Source organism: Nelusetta ayraudi, unplaced genomic scaffold, assembly GCF_046127955.1.
Source record: "Nelusetta ayraudi isolate G7.1 ecotype Tasmania unplaced genomic scaffold, CSIRO-AGI_Nayr_v1 ptg000002l, whole genome shotgun sequence".
Classification (NCBI taxonomy): domain Eukaryota; kingdom Metazoa; phylum Chordata; class Actinopteri; order Tetraodontiformes; family Monacanthidae; genus Nelusetta; species Nelusetta ayraudi.
The window spans coordinates 12,470,651-12,487,118 of record NW_027466052.1 but is presented as its reverse complement, the minus strand read 5'-3'; the positions used below and the strand labels follow the sequence as shown (position 1 = coordinate 12,487,118).

Sequence of the window (16,468 nt, the reverse complement as noted above, 5' to 3'; positions counted from 1 at the left end):
CTGAACCTAATAAAGTGGCCTCATTGTTGAGGGAGGAGATGTGCAACCAGTTTTTCTCTTATTTTTTTGTTATTTCTTATGTGAATCTCTGTCATTAACTATTCTGGAGCTGATAGCTAGCTAGCTAGCTGGATCGATAGACAGACGGACAGATGGATACTTTATTAATCCTTCACTCATGCCTGAGACCGAGGTCGATGTGTGAGCCGTCCAATCCAAAACATCCAACACCTAGGCATCTCTCCTCGGCTCTAATCAGCTCGCTTGCTCATCCGTCACCACTTTGAAGGAGGATCATCTCTCCAACATCTGCCGCTAAACAAACTCACGCTTATTACATCGAGCGGACAAAAAAACACGTTGTCAGCCGCCTCATTAGCCGGTGACAGTGTCGCATTAGAGAGGAGCGCTTGTTTTGAGAAGACTGGCAGCTCATTTCAGGCCGGCGTGTGATTTCTGATTTGTGTTCCACAAGAACGTCTTGATGAGCCTAGCTGGGTAGAGGAGGGGTGGGGGTGGGGGTTCCTCTTGGCATACAAGGCTATGGTCAAATAGTAATGGCATTCAGGATCAGCTGTAAAAGCCGGAATTAAAACTAAGATGCCTGTGTGTTCGCTTCCACACACACTTCTGTGTCTGCGCCCAGTGTTTGTCCATGATGTGTAGAAATGCAAACGGGCGCGCGGCCTCACACAAAGTGCTGCTTTCATGGGAAACGCGAAAAAAAGCAGTTATGGTGGAAAAAGACAAGCCTTTATGATGAGGAGCTCACAGCCCATCCTGTAGCCACAGACTGTGCTTGTGTGTAGATTATATATATGTATATGTATATATATATATATATGTATATATATATATATATACATATATATATATATATATATATAAATAAATATATATATGTGTGTGTGTGTGTGTGTGTGTGTGTATGTGTGTGTGTGTGTGTGTGTGTGTGTCCTCTTCTTCATCACTAGTCTGGCACACTAGTGACCTTTCAAACACTGAGGTTGTTCTTTCCCTGTGACCAGTTTTATCCTCCTGCTTCATTTAATCATTGTTAGCAAGTGACCAGCGTGTCAAAAATGAAAAAGGTCATAATCAAATTCAGGGGCCGTCCAAAGCTGAGACAGGTGTCACACCTACCGACTCGGGTGCTTTAATGAAGATCTTGGTGCGTCCGAGCTGGTACTGATCCTGGTCTATGTTGACAGACCTCAGCAGATGAAGGACCCCTTGTTTTTCATCCCCTCGCCACGTCGGCCAGGAGTCTTTGGTCAAAATGGCGTACCTGCGGGGGCAGTTCAGCATGGTTTATTTACATCATAAAATCACCAACTTGGATTTGGTGTGTGCAGTTCTCCGACATTTTCTCCCACATCAAATTCCATGTTATTTTGCTGAACAAGAGCCCACCAATCTTCTCTTGTAAAGCCCTCCCCCCCCCCCCCCAAAAAAAAATCTCCTTCCTCCTCTTGGAACTTGGGACTGTCGGGTTCAGAAACTTTGTGCGAGTGCAGCACGGAGGTGCTACACAGCACCACACAGAGACAGGGGGGGGGCGGGGGGGGTCATTACCTGTTGAGGAACTTCTTGAAAATTCTGCGGTAGGCGTAGCCAGCACGCCTCACCCTGATGTTTTCCTTCAGGCCCAGATACTCCACCTGATGCTTCACTCTGACAACAGAGAACACACACACTTGTTTGTTTGTTTTTGTTTGTACGCAAGTCCATCCAATCCAATCCAAATGCTTGCAAATTGGTTGATGTTGAGTGGCTGCCTAAAACTGAGAAAAACAAATATTCATAACAGGGCTGCCTGATCAAAGTGTGGAACTGCACCGGCTGTGTAAAACGCAAGAAGGTTGCTTATTTTTTTTACGAAATACGCCCGACAAATACGATTCTGCTTTCATTATTGTTAAACAATAATATTTATAAAGCTGTTTCTTATCAAAGCCGCGCCAATCTTAACTCTGCTGTTCCACAGAATGTCTGCGTGTGGAGACACCTGGCATCCAGTGGCTGCCAGTGTGCCAGGAAATCTGTTGAGCGCGTGTGCGCGTATAAGAATAGCAGCACGTCCTAATGCAATTTACTTTGATTTCTTACGGCAACATGTTTCCCAAACGCACATCTTGTACCAGCTCTCCAGCCACGTGGAGCTCCGGCTCCACTTGTGGAAGGAATGATGGCGAAGTTATTGTGTGCAAATCGGCAGCATCTTGCCAACTTTTCCCACTAAAACAAAGAGCTTGAGAGCTACTTAGTTCGGCGCCACTTCCTGCGAGAACAGCAGTTCCGCTGCTAATTAATGAGTCGCCGAGGCTCCCGCTCACAACAGGAAGGTCATGTTCCCCTGAACAATACGCCGGCGCTCTGCAGCTGAACAAGTCGGACCAGGAGCCTGTGAGCGAGCAGGAAGCTGAGACAAAGAGATGAAGGTAAAGGGTCTCCGAGGGTCTCTGAGACATGTGTCATGTGAATAGGATCTCCAGATGGACAAAACCCGGGCAAAAAAGCACTAAAAATGACTTTAAAAAGCCCAGAGCAGATTGGGATGATAAACGAGTGTGACAATGGCGAGCGGTGTGAGACCAGGGCTGCACTCACTGGGACCAAAGGATTTCAGTATTGAAACTAAAAACGTTTTCTGACATTGTTTCACACAATATAACAATGAGTTCCCACAATATTTCAACTTTGTGTTATTTTTTTTTTAAGTCTTCATAGTTTAGCCTGCATCCTGAAGCAGCGATTATTAGTCAACAAACTCGCAGGTCTCAAAGCTCCACAGAAGTATTCAGCCCGTTGTTTGTGGCAAAAATTCTCAGTTCTAGCACCAGACTCAAACTGATGCTTGCTTGTGCCTTCCACAGTAGGAAGGACATAAGACAAGGCTGCTTTGAGGAGGCCCCACATGGCGAACAAACATCCTGTTAGGGTGCGGTGTCCCGGCACCCACTATTGTGACATCACAAAGGGCTGAATTCCAGAACCATGTGACTGGAGCAAGTAGGAGAGGCATGCATTAATCATGGATCAGAGAGTCACTCACCGTCCGTCCTCCCAGTCTCTGGGCTTCTTGGTTTCGTTGGGTTTGATGCATCGGATGTAGTGTGGCGTGCACTTCATCAGAGTGCTCACCAGGTCGTTGGCTTGTCTCTGACAGGGGAGCAGAGGAGAGTGGAGGGAGTCATGATTAGACGGCCAAACTGATGTACCAAGCATCAGATCTCTCAAGTCTAGTGAAGGCCCTGCTGCTCCTCAGAGCTCCTCACACACACACACACACAAAATACAAACACACCTTTATTTTGCTTCCTGCAGTGGTGGGGCGACCTTTCTTCTCAGCATTGAGGTTTTCTGGAAACAGCGACCTGATGAAGCGGCTGTTGTAAAACACAGACAAGGAGAACGTTACCAAATAGAACAGAATCAGCTTCATTGACCAAGTTTGTGCAAGCCAATCAGGGAATTTGACTCTGGTTTGTCTCCAGTCTCTGCACGCACACTACACAAGTATACGTTAACATATACACCATACACCTAAATATGAAAACAATATATACACGTCTACATATATATTGTAACAAGACCAAGAAAAAAACCCGCTGTCCATAGGGGAGGGGTTAAAGATAAGGCTTTCCCACCTAAAAAAAGACCTTCAGTACTGACCTTCAGTACCAGCATTTAAAAAAAATCTGTTAATAATCAAAGAACCAAGGACCATTGACTGAGACCAGTGTGTGTGTGTGTGTGTGTGTGTGTGTGCGCGCGTCCCATGTTTCCACAGCCACCTTTCAGTGCAGCCAACCTTCACAAGCCACTGTTGTGTAAAGGAATGCAGGGCTAATACATTAAAACGTGGTTAATCAAAAACAATAACCCACTTGCAGCCTCATCTGACCAGCATGACTATTAAAAGCAGTTGGAAACATGTGATTGGTTGAAAGAGTCTCATCAAAGACACCATAGTGGAGTTTCCTTTAACATTCAGTCCACAAGACACGACAAACAAAATACGCGATGGTCCCGAAAACTCAAGATGTTGAAATTAAGCGTGTTTTTTTTTTTTCCTTTCTTCAAAACAGCGTACGTCATCATCACTAAAATATGAAAGCTATGATGTGTCTCTTGGGGTCAGAATGTGGCACATTGCTGTAAGGTTTACATACCATGTGAATGAGGACACCCCAGTCCTCCAAGGACTGGAACTCTGAAGCTTTCTTTGTTTTATAGAATGCAGACACTCTTTAACGCGCAAATGTTCAAATTAAAATCCAGGGCTTTAAATGTGGCGAAGGCAGAGTTTCTGTCAGCGGTGGACGAGGGGCGACAAAGGCGTTCATTCATAGCGGGCACTTTTGGTTTGCGTCGAAGCCCCACACACTTCTGCTTTTGGCCACGGTGGCGCCTGCTGCTCCGCCCGGTTTTGCACAGCAGACACTCGAGCGCTAATGACACCGACGTTTAGCTCATGCAGCAAAATCATCAAAGTGAAAATTTCACATATTTAGAGGACTCGCGCTAGCGGCTCAAAAATCCATTAAAGGCTCCGAGCCGGCACAAGTTTTCCTACATATGAGTGGAAAGGAACAAAACCTGCTTTCCAGCTGGCTACTGCACACATGCAGCACAAATCACACCTCATTCTAATTTGGGTTGTTGTAAAGTGTCTACTTCTGATATTATACTTAAAATGTTGTGTGTGTCTAATGCTAAGTGCCCAGTGCAAACTGTCGTGATGCGAAAAATATCTGCAAATGCATTCAAAACACTCCAGAATGTATTACGCAATACACTCTGTACTACAGTGGTGGTGGATAAAAAAACAACAAACATAAGTTCAAGCGGTGGCCCAACCCACAGTGAGATTAGAACAATCAGGAGCTGCATTAAAGCAGAAGTCTGGGATTGTTGCTAAGGAGTGGAGCCGCTTCCTTCCACCTCAGGCTGCTGCTTTAATGCGTGTGGCAAACATAATAAGCTCCAACCAGACCATTGTGATGTAAGTCTGACCTGTTAGTATGACCTGAGTTAAATACATGTAAAGCTGTGTGGTAAAAATGCTTTTGAAAGCCTCTTAAGCATGTTACTTTGCATCAGAGGGACACAAACAGTTGGGCATTCTTATTTTGTGCATTTTCAAAATCAAAAAAATCCAAATCAGAAAACTAAAGTCTCATAGTTCTTGTCCTCTGCATGTGTTGCAAGGGGACGTCATCTTGCTGGAAACATCCAGTTGTGAGCTGGACGGGTGAGTGCATGTGCAGCATGTGGCTAAATGTCGGTGACTGCGCTCAAACAAAGCGCACGTGGAGGCTTAAGACTTGATGCTTAGCGCAACAGCAGTGCATCACAAATGCACGAGGTGTCCAAAAACTTTTATTTTTCCACCACTGTCTATGTTCACTGGCGCATGCGGCCGCATTGTTTGGCCTCGACCTCCTTTCAAAGTTGCACACAAAGGCTCGGGGCGGCAGGCGTCGCGCGCAGACAATGCAGGCTGTTTGCACAGATGGCCACGTTTGACACAAAAGAAAAGCCCAAGAAAATCAAAACCTAGCGGGGGCTGCAGACCCGACGAATGCCGCCCCGCTGGGGAGGCTGCACTTGTACGGACGGGACACGGTGGTGGTGGTGGTGGTGGTGGGTGGGCGGGGCTGGACCGCTGCCAGACACGACTCAAGGTCAAAGGGCAGGACGTCAGCCGGCGCTGCACACTCCTGCTCTGCCGCCAACGGCTTCCAGATGCACGGCAGCGTCTGGAGCTCAATTATGACCACGTGCGGGACAATAGAGGGGAGAGGCCCGGCACATGGCGGCGGTGTGGGGGTACTTACATTTCACTGCTCTGCATCAACTCGATGAGGTCGGTGAAGAGGACGTCTCGGTTCCTCTCGCAAAAGCCCTCGGCGTCGTAGGACACCTGGAGGACACACACACACACAAACACACACACACACACACACACACACACACACACACACACACACACACACACACACACACACACACACACACACACACACACACACACACGGAGCTGATATTAATATGGGACTCGTTTTCAAGTCCAAATCGACCCATCCACTGTTAATACTGGCTTCTTCAAACAAACAACCATTTGCACTCACACACACACACACACACACACACACACACACACACACACACACACACACACACACACACACACACACACACACACACACACACACACACACACACACACACACGCCTGCAGACAATATAGAGTTTCCGATTCACCTCACATGCATGTTTTTGGACTGAGGGAGGAAGCTGGAGAACCCGGAGAGAACCCACGCAAGACGGGAGAACATGCAAACTCCACATAGAAAGGTCCCAGGCCCGGATTCAAACCCACAACCTTCTTGCAGTGAGCCACTCAATAGATTGAATTTTATGACTGGGATCAGTGGCTTCAGAAAATACAGTGAGCAGTGGTTTAAAGGTGTATCAATTAAACTGGGGAGATTTATTTGTCGACACTTCAGGAAACTGGAGGAATGTTGGTGAATAGTCATGGGACTTTACAGCGAGGCTCATTAAGCCTGCAGCACGAGTGCCAGGCGGAGGCCGCCACACATCTGGAGAGTGACATGGGACAACCTCACCCCCTCCCACCCCCCATTTTTTTTTTATGTCGAAAATGATTTGCAGGGTACGAAGCGAATGAGGCTTTTGTGACGTTTTTAGGCTCAGTTACGTAAGTTGAGTAACTGTGGCCATAAAAAGGACACAGCGAGCAGGGAGGGGCGTGTTAGTTTAGACTGTGAACACTTGTACAGAGATGACGACACTGAATCCAGAAGTAAAGCAATGATCACACACACACACATACACACATACACTCTTCTTGATCACGTCATGAGACGTTCAGACACAAGGGGAAGTCCGTCATTTAACACTGTAATCTTTGTGTCATCATAACAGCGCGAGAGCACCGTGGCTTTTTGGGTGGGGAAACAGGAAGTAGGAAATAGGCAGTGCGGTGTTTAATTCGGGTGGGATCAGACCGACCTTGCCGGCGTAGTGGTGGATGATGAAGCCCTGGTTCCAGCTGTTGAAGTGCTCGTGTGAGTTGTTGGCCGCCCGGAGCTTCTGCAGCATGGTCTGGTCGGCGCCCTCGCCCACGGCGTGCATGGTGGCGCACACGTCGTCCACGATGCTCATGATGCCCGGAGGGTTCTGGGATGGCATTAGATAACGTAAATATATAAATACACATATCTTTCAGCTCAAGACACTTCACACGCCAGGACCCTGAAGCGGCCGATCTGGACGGAGTTCATAACCACTGACTAAATGATGGATTATTGCCTAATACGGGGGTGGGAGTGATTAAGTGTCAGAAAATTACTTTTCCAGAAAATTATTCTAGATGTTGTCCAATTTTTTATTTTTTTATTTTTTTTAATCCAATTCAGACAACTGGCTCATTCGTTGGAATTTCATGATGATGAATCAAACCTCATTTGGTCGGGACATGAAAAAATAAAGTTGAAACCAAGTTGCGCAAAACAATATCTGAAGCCAATAAAAGAATTTCAATTTCCACCATTTATTCAGACGTTAACCACATGTTCATCAGCACAGAAAAAAAAAGGAAAACATCGTATCAATGGTACAACTGTGATGACAGAATAGATGAATATTCAACTGCACCACCCACTGTAAAACCTGTAAATTGCCTAAACTCCTGATCTGACACACCACCTTTTCAAGACATAAGACAAAGACTAGAGTTATATCTTTATAATGAATAAATACTAAAGCGCCACCTTGTTTGCCAGCAGCCTCAGTTTCCAAAATGTTATTGTGTTTCTCTATGAAGACAGAGGCCTGAGATGCAAAGCTGTCAGTGGATTAGCCAAACTAATTCCAGTGTAATGAGGCTGATATGTTGCACGGACAGATCAGATCCAATACTCCTCGCAGACGGATGCTGGTTTTAAAGCCGAAGTCGTTGATTTCAAGGATTAGGCCTCTCAGCGGGACGGAGACACGTGAGAAGGCTGTTGCAGTGATGTCTTGATAAAAGGCTCGGCAGCGAGGCAGAGGCGTGTCAGCTTGTAGTTCAATTATTAACAAAAGAAGGACAAAAAAATAACAGTTTATCTCAAATTTTGGTGATTATGGGATTAACAGTCGTAGTTTTTTTTTTAGTTTGAGTGTATCATGTAATGTACAATCTTGGCTTGAGGCTGACCTTTGAGATGGGACTTTCCAATGCTGACCATGTAGTGACACACTAAGCTGCTGACACATTAATGTTGAAACGCTTCTGACACTGAAACAATAATCCAGGGTTGTGTGCTTCTCTAGTCCTCTTTATGATTTGGTCTCATGGTTACCTTGCTTTCTATGAGGTCACAGACGATCTTGTTGTTGAAGTATTCGATCTGAGTCCACTTGATGCCCTCCTGCACGTACTCCTCCTGCAGAGAGACACCAGAACGCAGCAGGGTGAGAGCTGCTAACTGCATCTACCGAGGCTGCAGAGGGAGAACGAACGCGCGGGAAGTTCTTACCTGCTCGGCCTTCAGCGTCAGCTCGATGAAGATCTGCTGCAGCTTCTCGTTCACAAAGTTGATGCAGAACTGCTCGAATCCGTTTTTCTGAAGACGGTTAAAAACACAGATTGGACTTCTCCCGTGTATTCACAGCAAACCTCCTGGACCTTCAACCTGAGCCTCATGTCATGCATCAACACTATACAGGAAGCCTTCCATTTGGTTTCTCCAAATCCAATAAACTATTTTGATGGTTCATACTCCACCAACGAGTAATCAGATTAGTGGAGCTGTGGAGACGATTCTAATCCCCATACTTTATAAATCAGTCTCATCCGCTGCAGTCTAATCTGTTTAAATGTTCAAAGTAAAACCTCATAATCCAATTTATGCGGTTGCTGTAAAGTAAGAAAAAAGAAGAAGCCATGTGTCGCCCTGGACAGCAGCCGTGAACACTCACTTGGAAAATCTCAAAACCGTAAATGTCCAGCACTCCGATGTTGAACTCCTGATGGTCTTTCACCATGGCTTTGTTGATGGACTGAAATCAAAAGGCACAAGCGTGAGGACTTGAGGAGTTCACAGCGATCAGAGCTGCGTAACATGCGCATGTCGCGGCCTCTGACCTCCACGAGGAAGTCAAACACTCGGGAGTGCAGCGCCTTGGAGAGGGCGTCCCGAGTGTAACAGGCCTGCTCCACGTTCAGCGTCACGTCGATGGACTCCACCGCGTTGCCCCACTTGCTGTCCATCTTGCGGCTCGTCAGTTTCTCCCTCAGACGATTCTGCTGGATTCCGAGCAGGAATGCAGGGAAGGCTAGAACTGGACATGGGAGAAGGGGAAAAGTCCATTTTTTACTATTTCAGCATGTTCGTCCCTGCAACAGAGACAGTATGTATGTCTGTGTATAGATGTTTTTTTGCAAGCTTTCTTTGTGCAGTGACAATAAAGGCGTCTTTCTAGTCTCTGTCAGATGATGCTTATTATCACTGATACATTCTGTTAATTTTCTTTTAAATAAATAAAAAAAAAAACCATCAGAAATGAGTCCTGCTTAGGGTTAACACAGAGAAGTAGAAACTGCAATACAAGTACCACAGTGCATGCAACCTCACCACTGAGTGATGATGGAAGGCAAATCTGTTTCAAAACCCCAAAACAAACCCCCTCACCTGTCAGAACTGAGAGAAAAGGAACTGACGACCACAAATGAAGATCCGTATTGAGCAAAGTGGGGAAAGAAAGGGAGTTAACAGTTTGTCCCAACCTGGCGTCGATACTCTCCCATGAGGACCTCACCCTGCCTTATTACTCTGACTCACTTCCCCTAAAAGGAAATGGCTCTGTAGTCTGCAGAATCACTGAGTCTGGGAATGCTTTAGACCAATGCCGTGGTTCCCTTTTTGGGACCCAAAGGGCCAAGGCGTCTGTTTTGAGGTCAGTTTTTGTATTCAGTTAAAAAAAAAAAACCATCAAATGAAACAATTTTGCACTGTCTGAGTTACGAGGAATTTCACAACAATTCCTCCCTCAGGAGCCTGTTCCTCGGAAATTTGATAGTCAAAGCAGCGGCAGACAGCGAGGGGATCGGGATGCAGCCCCACCGACAGCAGCAGCTCTGTTGACGATCAGGTGTGGAGATTCCATATCCACAGTGAGGAAACGAAAATTATGCCCCAGTCTGCTTAAGACCAAGGGAGGTTCGTCATCTTTAGGATGCAAAATCTCCCACTTTAATGAAACACCATAAGCGATGCAGATAGAAACAAACAGCCATTCACACTCAGAGAGAGCAGGGAGAATGAGCAGCTGTAACAACTGACTTTCAAAGCGGTCTCATTGAATTCTGCCCTGAGGGACTCAGCATCACTGATCTGCCAACAGAGAAGAAATCTTAATGTGCCAAGACTGTGGAGTCTGGTTGCAGTGTTCACCATCAGGCCGCTGAGAGAAGGCTGAATCCTATCACTTGAGATCAACATCAAACCAGACGGCAAGGGAGCGCTTTACATGAGGGCGCCCTGTGATCAGAAAGCCAGACCACGTCTTGATGCTCTGCTATAATGTTAATGATCCCTCCTTAGAATCTAGCAGCGTCAGTTTCTTTCTTGAAACCAGTCTGTGGACGTCTGAGGCTTCACACACGAGTTGGGAAACGATCCCACTCAAAGTCTCAAAGTTAAAAAAAAAAAAAAAAAATGCTATTAAGTCAGTAAAAAAAATACAAAACAACCCAGACGACTGTTCATGAGATCAAACCCCAAAATAGCCCTTCTATTAAAAGGGCAGCTGATCCCAAAATAGGCCTTTCCACACAAAGAGCGCGTCACTGAAGGTGGAAAGTGTCGAGTTACTTCTGAGCAGCCCGGCCGCCCAAATAATAACAGTCAGTCTTAGCGCTCAGCGGATGACGCACTGACTCTGGGCGCTGGGTCTGAGCTGTTGACGGCGCACTCGGCTGCCAGGGTGAGTTGAGGGGGAGGCAGGGGTCCGAGTGTGAGGCACGTTAACGGAACTGGAGCTAAGACAGGAAGGGACGAGAGAACGGAGAGATCAGTTGTTTCTGGACTGACTGACTAGATCTCAGTGTCACTGGGACAAAGCACACTGCTTCTTTGTGAGCTGGCACGCGTTTCCTCGCCATGCAGACACGGCTTGAAAAGAAATGAGGTACAAAAATGAGGCAGGAGGGGAGGTAACAGAAACGCTGCGAGTCCAGGGAGCCAATAACAGCATTTTATTTTCTGGGGAACAGAGCACGGGCCTGATTACCGCAGGCAGTTGGCTGCAGCCCTGCATTAACAACAGCAAACCTGCAGGGCTTGAAAGCGGTGGGAGAGGAGGACAAACCCTCCAAAAACAAACTGGAGAAGGGCAGATCAGGACAGAAGGGGAATTATTAGGCCGGCGAAGAGGAAAAATATCACTTCAATCCACTCGGGGAGACGCTTCAAATTCAGATACAGATAGTTTAGTATTTTTAATGAGGCAAAATTGAGTCAAACAGAAAAAAGGTTGTTTTTCAATTTACTGATAATTGTCCTGATGCTTCAGGCAACCTTCGACTGTTCACCTGAGATGTGTTTCCTCTTATTTCCCCCCCATAATTAAATAGAAATCTTCTGTTAAATCCCGTTTCTTACACTCTTCACTCTCCACGGCGGCGTAGTTCCCCGCTTCCTTGAAACTGATATTTCCCAGGTGCAAAACTCCGACCACAATCTGAAGCACCATGGAGCGGTCCTCTGCAGAGATGCCCACCACATCCATGGCATGCTGGGAAAACATAGGCAAGGTCATGATCAATACGGGCCAGCGCGTGGGTTTACTTGCTCCTGCGGCGCCTGGCTCGTGCCCTCTAGACGCTCCCGCCGCGCCTTTGCTGCTTAGCATAAACATGAGGAAATCTGTGGGGAAAATACAGAAGGAGCCGCAAGGAGAGAGAGGGCGGCGGCCTAAAGAGAACAATGAGAGAGGCACGCCATGTTTTGAGAAAAGAGTTGGAAGTTAAAATATTCAATTTCATTTGAATTGGGCACTTCAGTGCCAGTCTACGGAAGAGGATTAGGGCCACAAGAAGAGAAAAAAAAAATCAAGACAGATGTTTTTTTTTTTTTCAAGTTTCCAATTGAAGTTGAAATTTCAAGAATAAAGTTGATGTAACAGAGATTGAAATTTTCAAGAGTAAAGTCAAAAGGCTCTGTGCGCGAGTCTAGGAAAACCAAATGACTTTTACTGTACTGTGAGTACACACTTTTATTCATGTATTTATGGGCAGTATTGCTTTTACCAAGATAAAAATCATAAATCAAGCCCAATTTTAAATACTGAACGTTGAATGGGAAGAACATGAAGTCCTACCATTGTCTCCTGGAAGTCGCTCTTGTCATTGATGTCGTCCACCTTGTAGGACCCCGACTGATTGAGGTAAGAGTAGTAATCCAGTGAGGTGATTCCCAGAGTGCTCTTCTGCTCCCCTGTGGCTCCTTCTATCAGCTGTGGGGAAATAACAAGAACAACAATTAGCATGATTACACAACACGCTCAAAAAAAAAAGAGTATTGACAGTGGTTTGTGAGTTTTTATACAGTGAAATGTCTGATAGGTTCCAGTGGGCTTTCGCCCTCAGAACTTATGCAAAGCCCCCCCCTACCCTCCTCATTCAGACCCTCTTCACCAGCCAAACGTGTGCGGTTTCCTTGACAGCGAGGCGTTAAGAGCAAGGCGAGGCCCCACCTGGTAGAATATATGGAAACTTCTCTCTCCAGGATTCCTCATGACAACACGTGACTTCTCCAGGAGGAAGTTGGAGATTTTGCCTCCGTCTGGTTCACCGCCAGAGCTGAACTGGATCTCAAAGTATTTTCCCTGAAGGATCATGGAAATGTTATGAGGACTCGAGTGGACTGTGGCACGACTACAATCAAGAGTCAGTGGTGTCAAAGCAAAGGCACCTGAAGCTTGCAATATACACTCAGTTCGAATCAAGTTAGCTTACAAAGGCTGCTTTGCACCTTTTATGCCAAGATTATAGAAAAAACAGAGAATAATGTATTAAAATCTGAACAAGGCAGAGATTTTAAAAAGGAAGTATTTTTGTCATTTCGTCTTTTATCATTTAGAAGTCAGGTCTCTGTGATACAATTCTAAAATTTCTTTTTAGGTACACCGACACATGTAGAAAAAGCAACACAGCGCTGGCAGACACTTTGGTTTACACATGCGCACGAGGACAACTTGCGTCACGAAATGAAAAACAATCTTACAAATCTGCTGGAGTTGTTGTTCCTCAGAGTCTTGGCGTTGCCGAAGGCCTCCAGCAGCGGGTTGGACTGCAGGATGATGTCTTTGACGTGCTGCGAGGAAACAGAGGCAACGAGCTGTTAGCTGCGTCACTCACAGACTGTAAAACGAGGTAGCGCACACTTCACACAGACCCACAGCCTGGACTGGACATACTGTATTCCCCAAGCTGCTTAGATTCTGTCTTGGGTAAAGAGCCTATATGCAAGGCATATATGTGGATCATTTTTATTCAATTCAATATCAGGAGGTCCCTTTGAATGTCACACAATTTAAAAAAAAAGAAATCTACCATTTCTGCTGCTTTTCATTAATCCTTCATTATATAGTCTGGTCAGTCTGTATGAATTGTGTCCTTGACTGGAAGTTATTGCGTGTTTACTTTTTCCAGACATGCAAACACAACTCCTAAACTCAAAGTGTGAGATTGCAGGTGCTGCACCGAGGATACCGAGCCATGTGAGTGACACAGCAGTGAGATACGTATGTGACTTTTTTTTGTACTGCCAGAGGTGTCTTTTAAAATATCCAAACTGTTTGTTTTGAGTGCTTGCCATCTAATACTTAGCAGCCAACTGTGACCGCAAGGCTGAGGATGATTTCTAACGTTTGTCAAAGCAGATCTCGGCAGATAAAGCATTAAAAAAAAAAAAAAAATCCAGCTGCCATCACGGTGAAGGCATTTCCTCATCAAACTTTAGATCTTTATGTGCTTAGGAAGTGGACATCTGCTGGTTCTGGAGGCTGGGAGGGGGCTGCCAGATGGCTGAAGGGGGCTGGACAAAATAAGAGGCTGCTGATGGGCTGATAAAGTGCTGCGGGGATGAGCTTGATAAGCCGAGGATTCAGTCTAAGACAGGAATAAAGGCACGAAAGAGCACAAAAGTCTTCATTCCAGTTCTAAAAACCTTAGCACGTAAACCTTGATCATGCCATGATGTTCTTAATGGAAAATGCCTTAATCCATCAGTTGACGACAAAAATATCCTCCAGTCGGTCTTGCAAACCTTTAACCCGTCAGCAGAAATCTTTCAGTTTTTTTTCCCCTCAGAACTCTTTTCTGAAAACGTGTTAATATTTTCTCAGCTCATTCAACACCTGCATCCCAGCATCTGAAGAATGCCAGACGTCTTGTGCGTCCATCGCGCACATACCGTTCTAGAAGGAACATCACCTGCACTTTGGCTCCGCCCCCGGACACTCTGGAGATGTAGCCCATGATATACTTGGCTGCCACCGTCTTCCCCGCTCCGCTTTCCCCGCTGAGAGGGACAGAGACAAAAGACAATGTGATTTCGCATGCATGGAAGGCAAAACTTTGACGTCAATCAATCAAGTCTAGCAACTATTAGCATGAGACTCCTCAGACACTAGTATGCATGTTGTGTGGTTGAGAGGAGCGGTTATGTAATTGCCTGTCATTTCTGTTTTCCCAATGACTAATCATTTAACAGTTGAGTGGCCACCTGTGAAAGGGTTCAGCAAGAAATTCCAGTCGCCAAGTTTACTGCTGGTGCATGAGATCGTAAATATGCAAAACAATTACTTGTACTTTTAAGCTGTTCTGAAAAGATTGTTTTATATGTATCTTAAGCGACCGAACACACTGTTCTGTGGAACTGTCAGCGACCAACACTGTCGAGACGTTTTGTGTTGCCACGGTTGCAGGGAGGCAAAGCAGCAGAGAATCAGGTGTCAAGAGGAAACACTCGGTTCAGCCAGTCGAGAGCCGATTGGACCAACCCGAATGGTTTGGTTGAGTTTCGAACTGGTTCTCTTGTTTGAATGAGAGTCACTGAATGGAACTGATCTTAATTCAGTGAAGCTCCTGTTCTCCAATCCTGTTTATTGTCCGCAGGTTTCTCAGCAGCGGTAGCCTGGGACCCGACGGTTTTACTGAAGCTACTGAATAAACAAGAGAAGTCCCAGTTCCTGCTCTCATGTGTACACACACAGGCCCCGTCCACGATGACAACGCTGTTGATAAATGTGCACCAGACGTCTGGCTGGCTGGACATCTGCTGCTGCAAATGAGGACCTGAGTTGTGTTTTTGTCACCCTCACAGACTTTTTCCCCTTCTGTTTTTCCCCCCCGACCCTACATCATCTCCCTCACTCTGCCAGCGTCGCATTTATTTTGACATATGTGGTTTTGGCAGCGCGTGATGACTGAGTCTGTTTTTTTCTTCTAATGCCTTAAAGTCAAGTCAGGTTGGTAATGTCTCTGTCTGTGCACACACACACACACACACACACACACACACACACACACACACACACACACACACACACACACACACACACACACACACACACACACACACACACACAGTTAGAGGCTTCCAGAGGAAGTCAAGGAGGCCACCCTCACTACTGCAGTAGTCGATATGGCCGCGGTGATTCTTCCCCCGTTTGGCCTCTTTGTTCTCTCCAAAGCCTTCAGTTCCCGATGAGCCATCTGAACGGCATCGCTCGCCGCTGGAACAGCTGAAAACTAGCATGCAAACTTTAACGCCTATCGTAAGATTCACACGCAGAAACATTGCTTTAAGCTCTGTTTTCCTCTCCTCCATTGAGCTATTTTAGGCTTTTCCAGGCCCCCTTGAAATGGGTTTATTTTATTGTTCTGTCCCCGGAATGCTGAGCCCATTGTTCGCTTCCCCAAAGGTTTATTAACCAAACAGAGATACGACTTAGGCAATGACTTGAACAATTGCAAAGCAGAGAGGCATCAATTTTTAACGCCACCTGTCATAAATCATTGCTTAGATTAGTGGTTGGGTAAGAATGCACAGTCAATGGTGACATCCACTGTTTATCCAAACAGGAAATTTGTTGCAGATATGATCTGTGATAACACAAGCGTAGTCTCACTAAACCATTGGATTAAACCACCTGGATTTACGCTTCGTGGGCCGAAAAGCAATTAGGGACATGACTAGAAACAAGTTTATTCTATTGTTTTAGCCCTGTGATATAGTTCATGAAAAGTTCAATGAAAAGTGTTTAAAATACCCTAGATGGATAAAGTTAATCGGACCGAGCCAAAACCATAAATACAAATCACTTATCATTAACACAAACAGGGGTATATAGAGTCATTCATTCCTTAAAAGGCAATATGAAG

At 45.8% G+C, this 16,468-nt stretch overlaps 1 protein-coding gene across 2 annotated transcripts in view; it reads right to left on the bottom strand.

Annotated features, from left to right (window-relative positions):
• Positions 1–16,468, bottom strand: part of myo1ea (myosin IEa) — a 39,556-nt gene that overhangs the window by 8,362 nt on the left and 14,726 nt on the right. For both annotated transcript variants that reach the window (XM_076024547.1, XM_076024557.1), the window contains exons 5-19: positions 14,516–14,603; positions 13,305–13,394; positions 12,775–12,906; positions 12,400–12,534; positions 11,682–11,814; positions 9,164–9,360; positions 8,998–9,078; positions 8,556–8,642; positions 8,379–8,462; positions 7,045–7,212; positions 5,844–5,929; positions 3,308–3,389; positions 3,056–3,162; positions 1,576–1,674; positions 1,144–1,288 (exon numbers count right to left, since the gene is read on the bottom strand). In XM_076024547.1, coding sequence (XP_075880662.1) covers positions 1,144–1,288; positions 1,576–1,674; positions 3,056–3,162; positions 3,308–3,389; positions 5,844–5,929; positions 7,045–7,212; positions 8,379–8,462; positions 8,556–8,642; positions 8,998–9,078; positions 9,164–9,360; positions 11,682–11,814; positions 12,400–12,534; positions 12,775–12,906; positions 13,305–13,394; positions 14,516–14,603 — 1,714 coding nt within the window. The remainder of the gene's footprint in view (positions 1–1,143; positions 1,289–1,575; positions 1,675–3,055; positions 3,163–3,307; positions 3,390–5,843; positions 5,930–7,044; positions 7,213–8,378; positions 8,463–8,555; positions 8,643–8,997; positions 9,079–9,163; positions 9,361–11,681; positions 11,815–12,399; positions 12,535–12,774; positions 12,907–13,304; positions 13,395–14,515; positions 14,604–16,468) is intronic.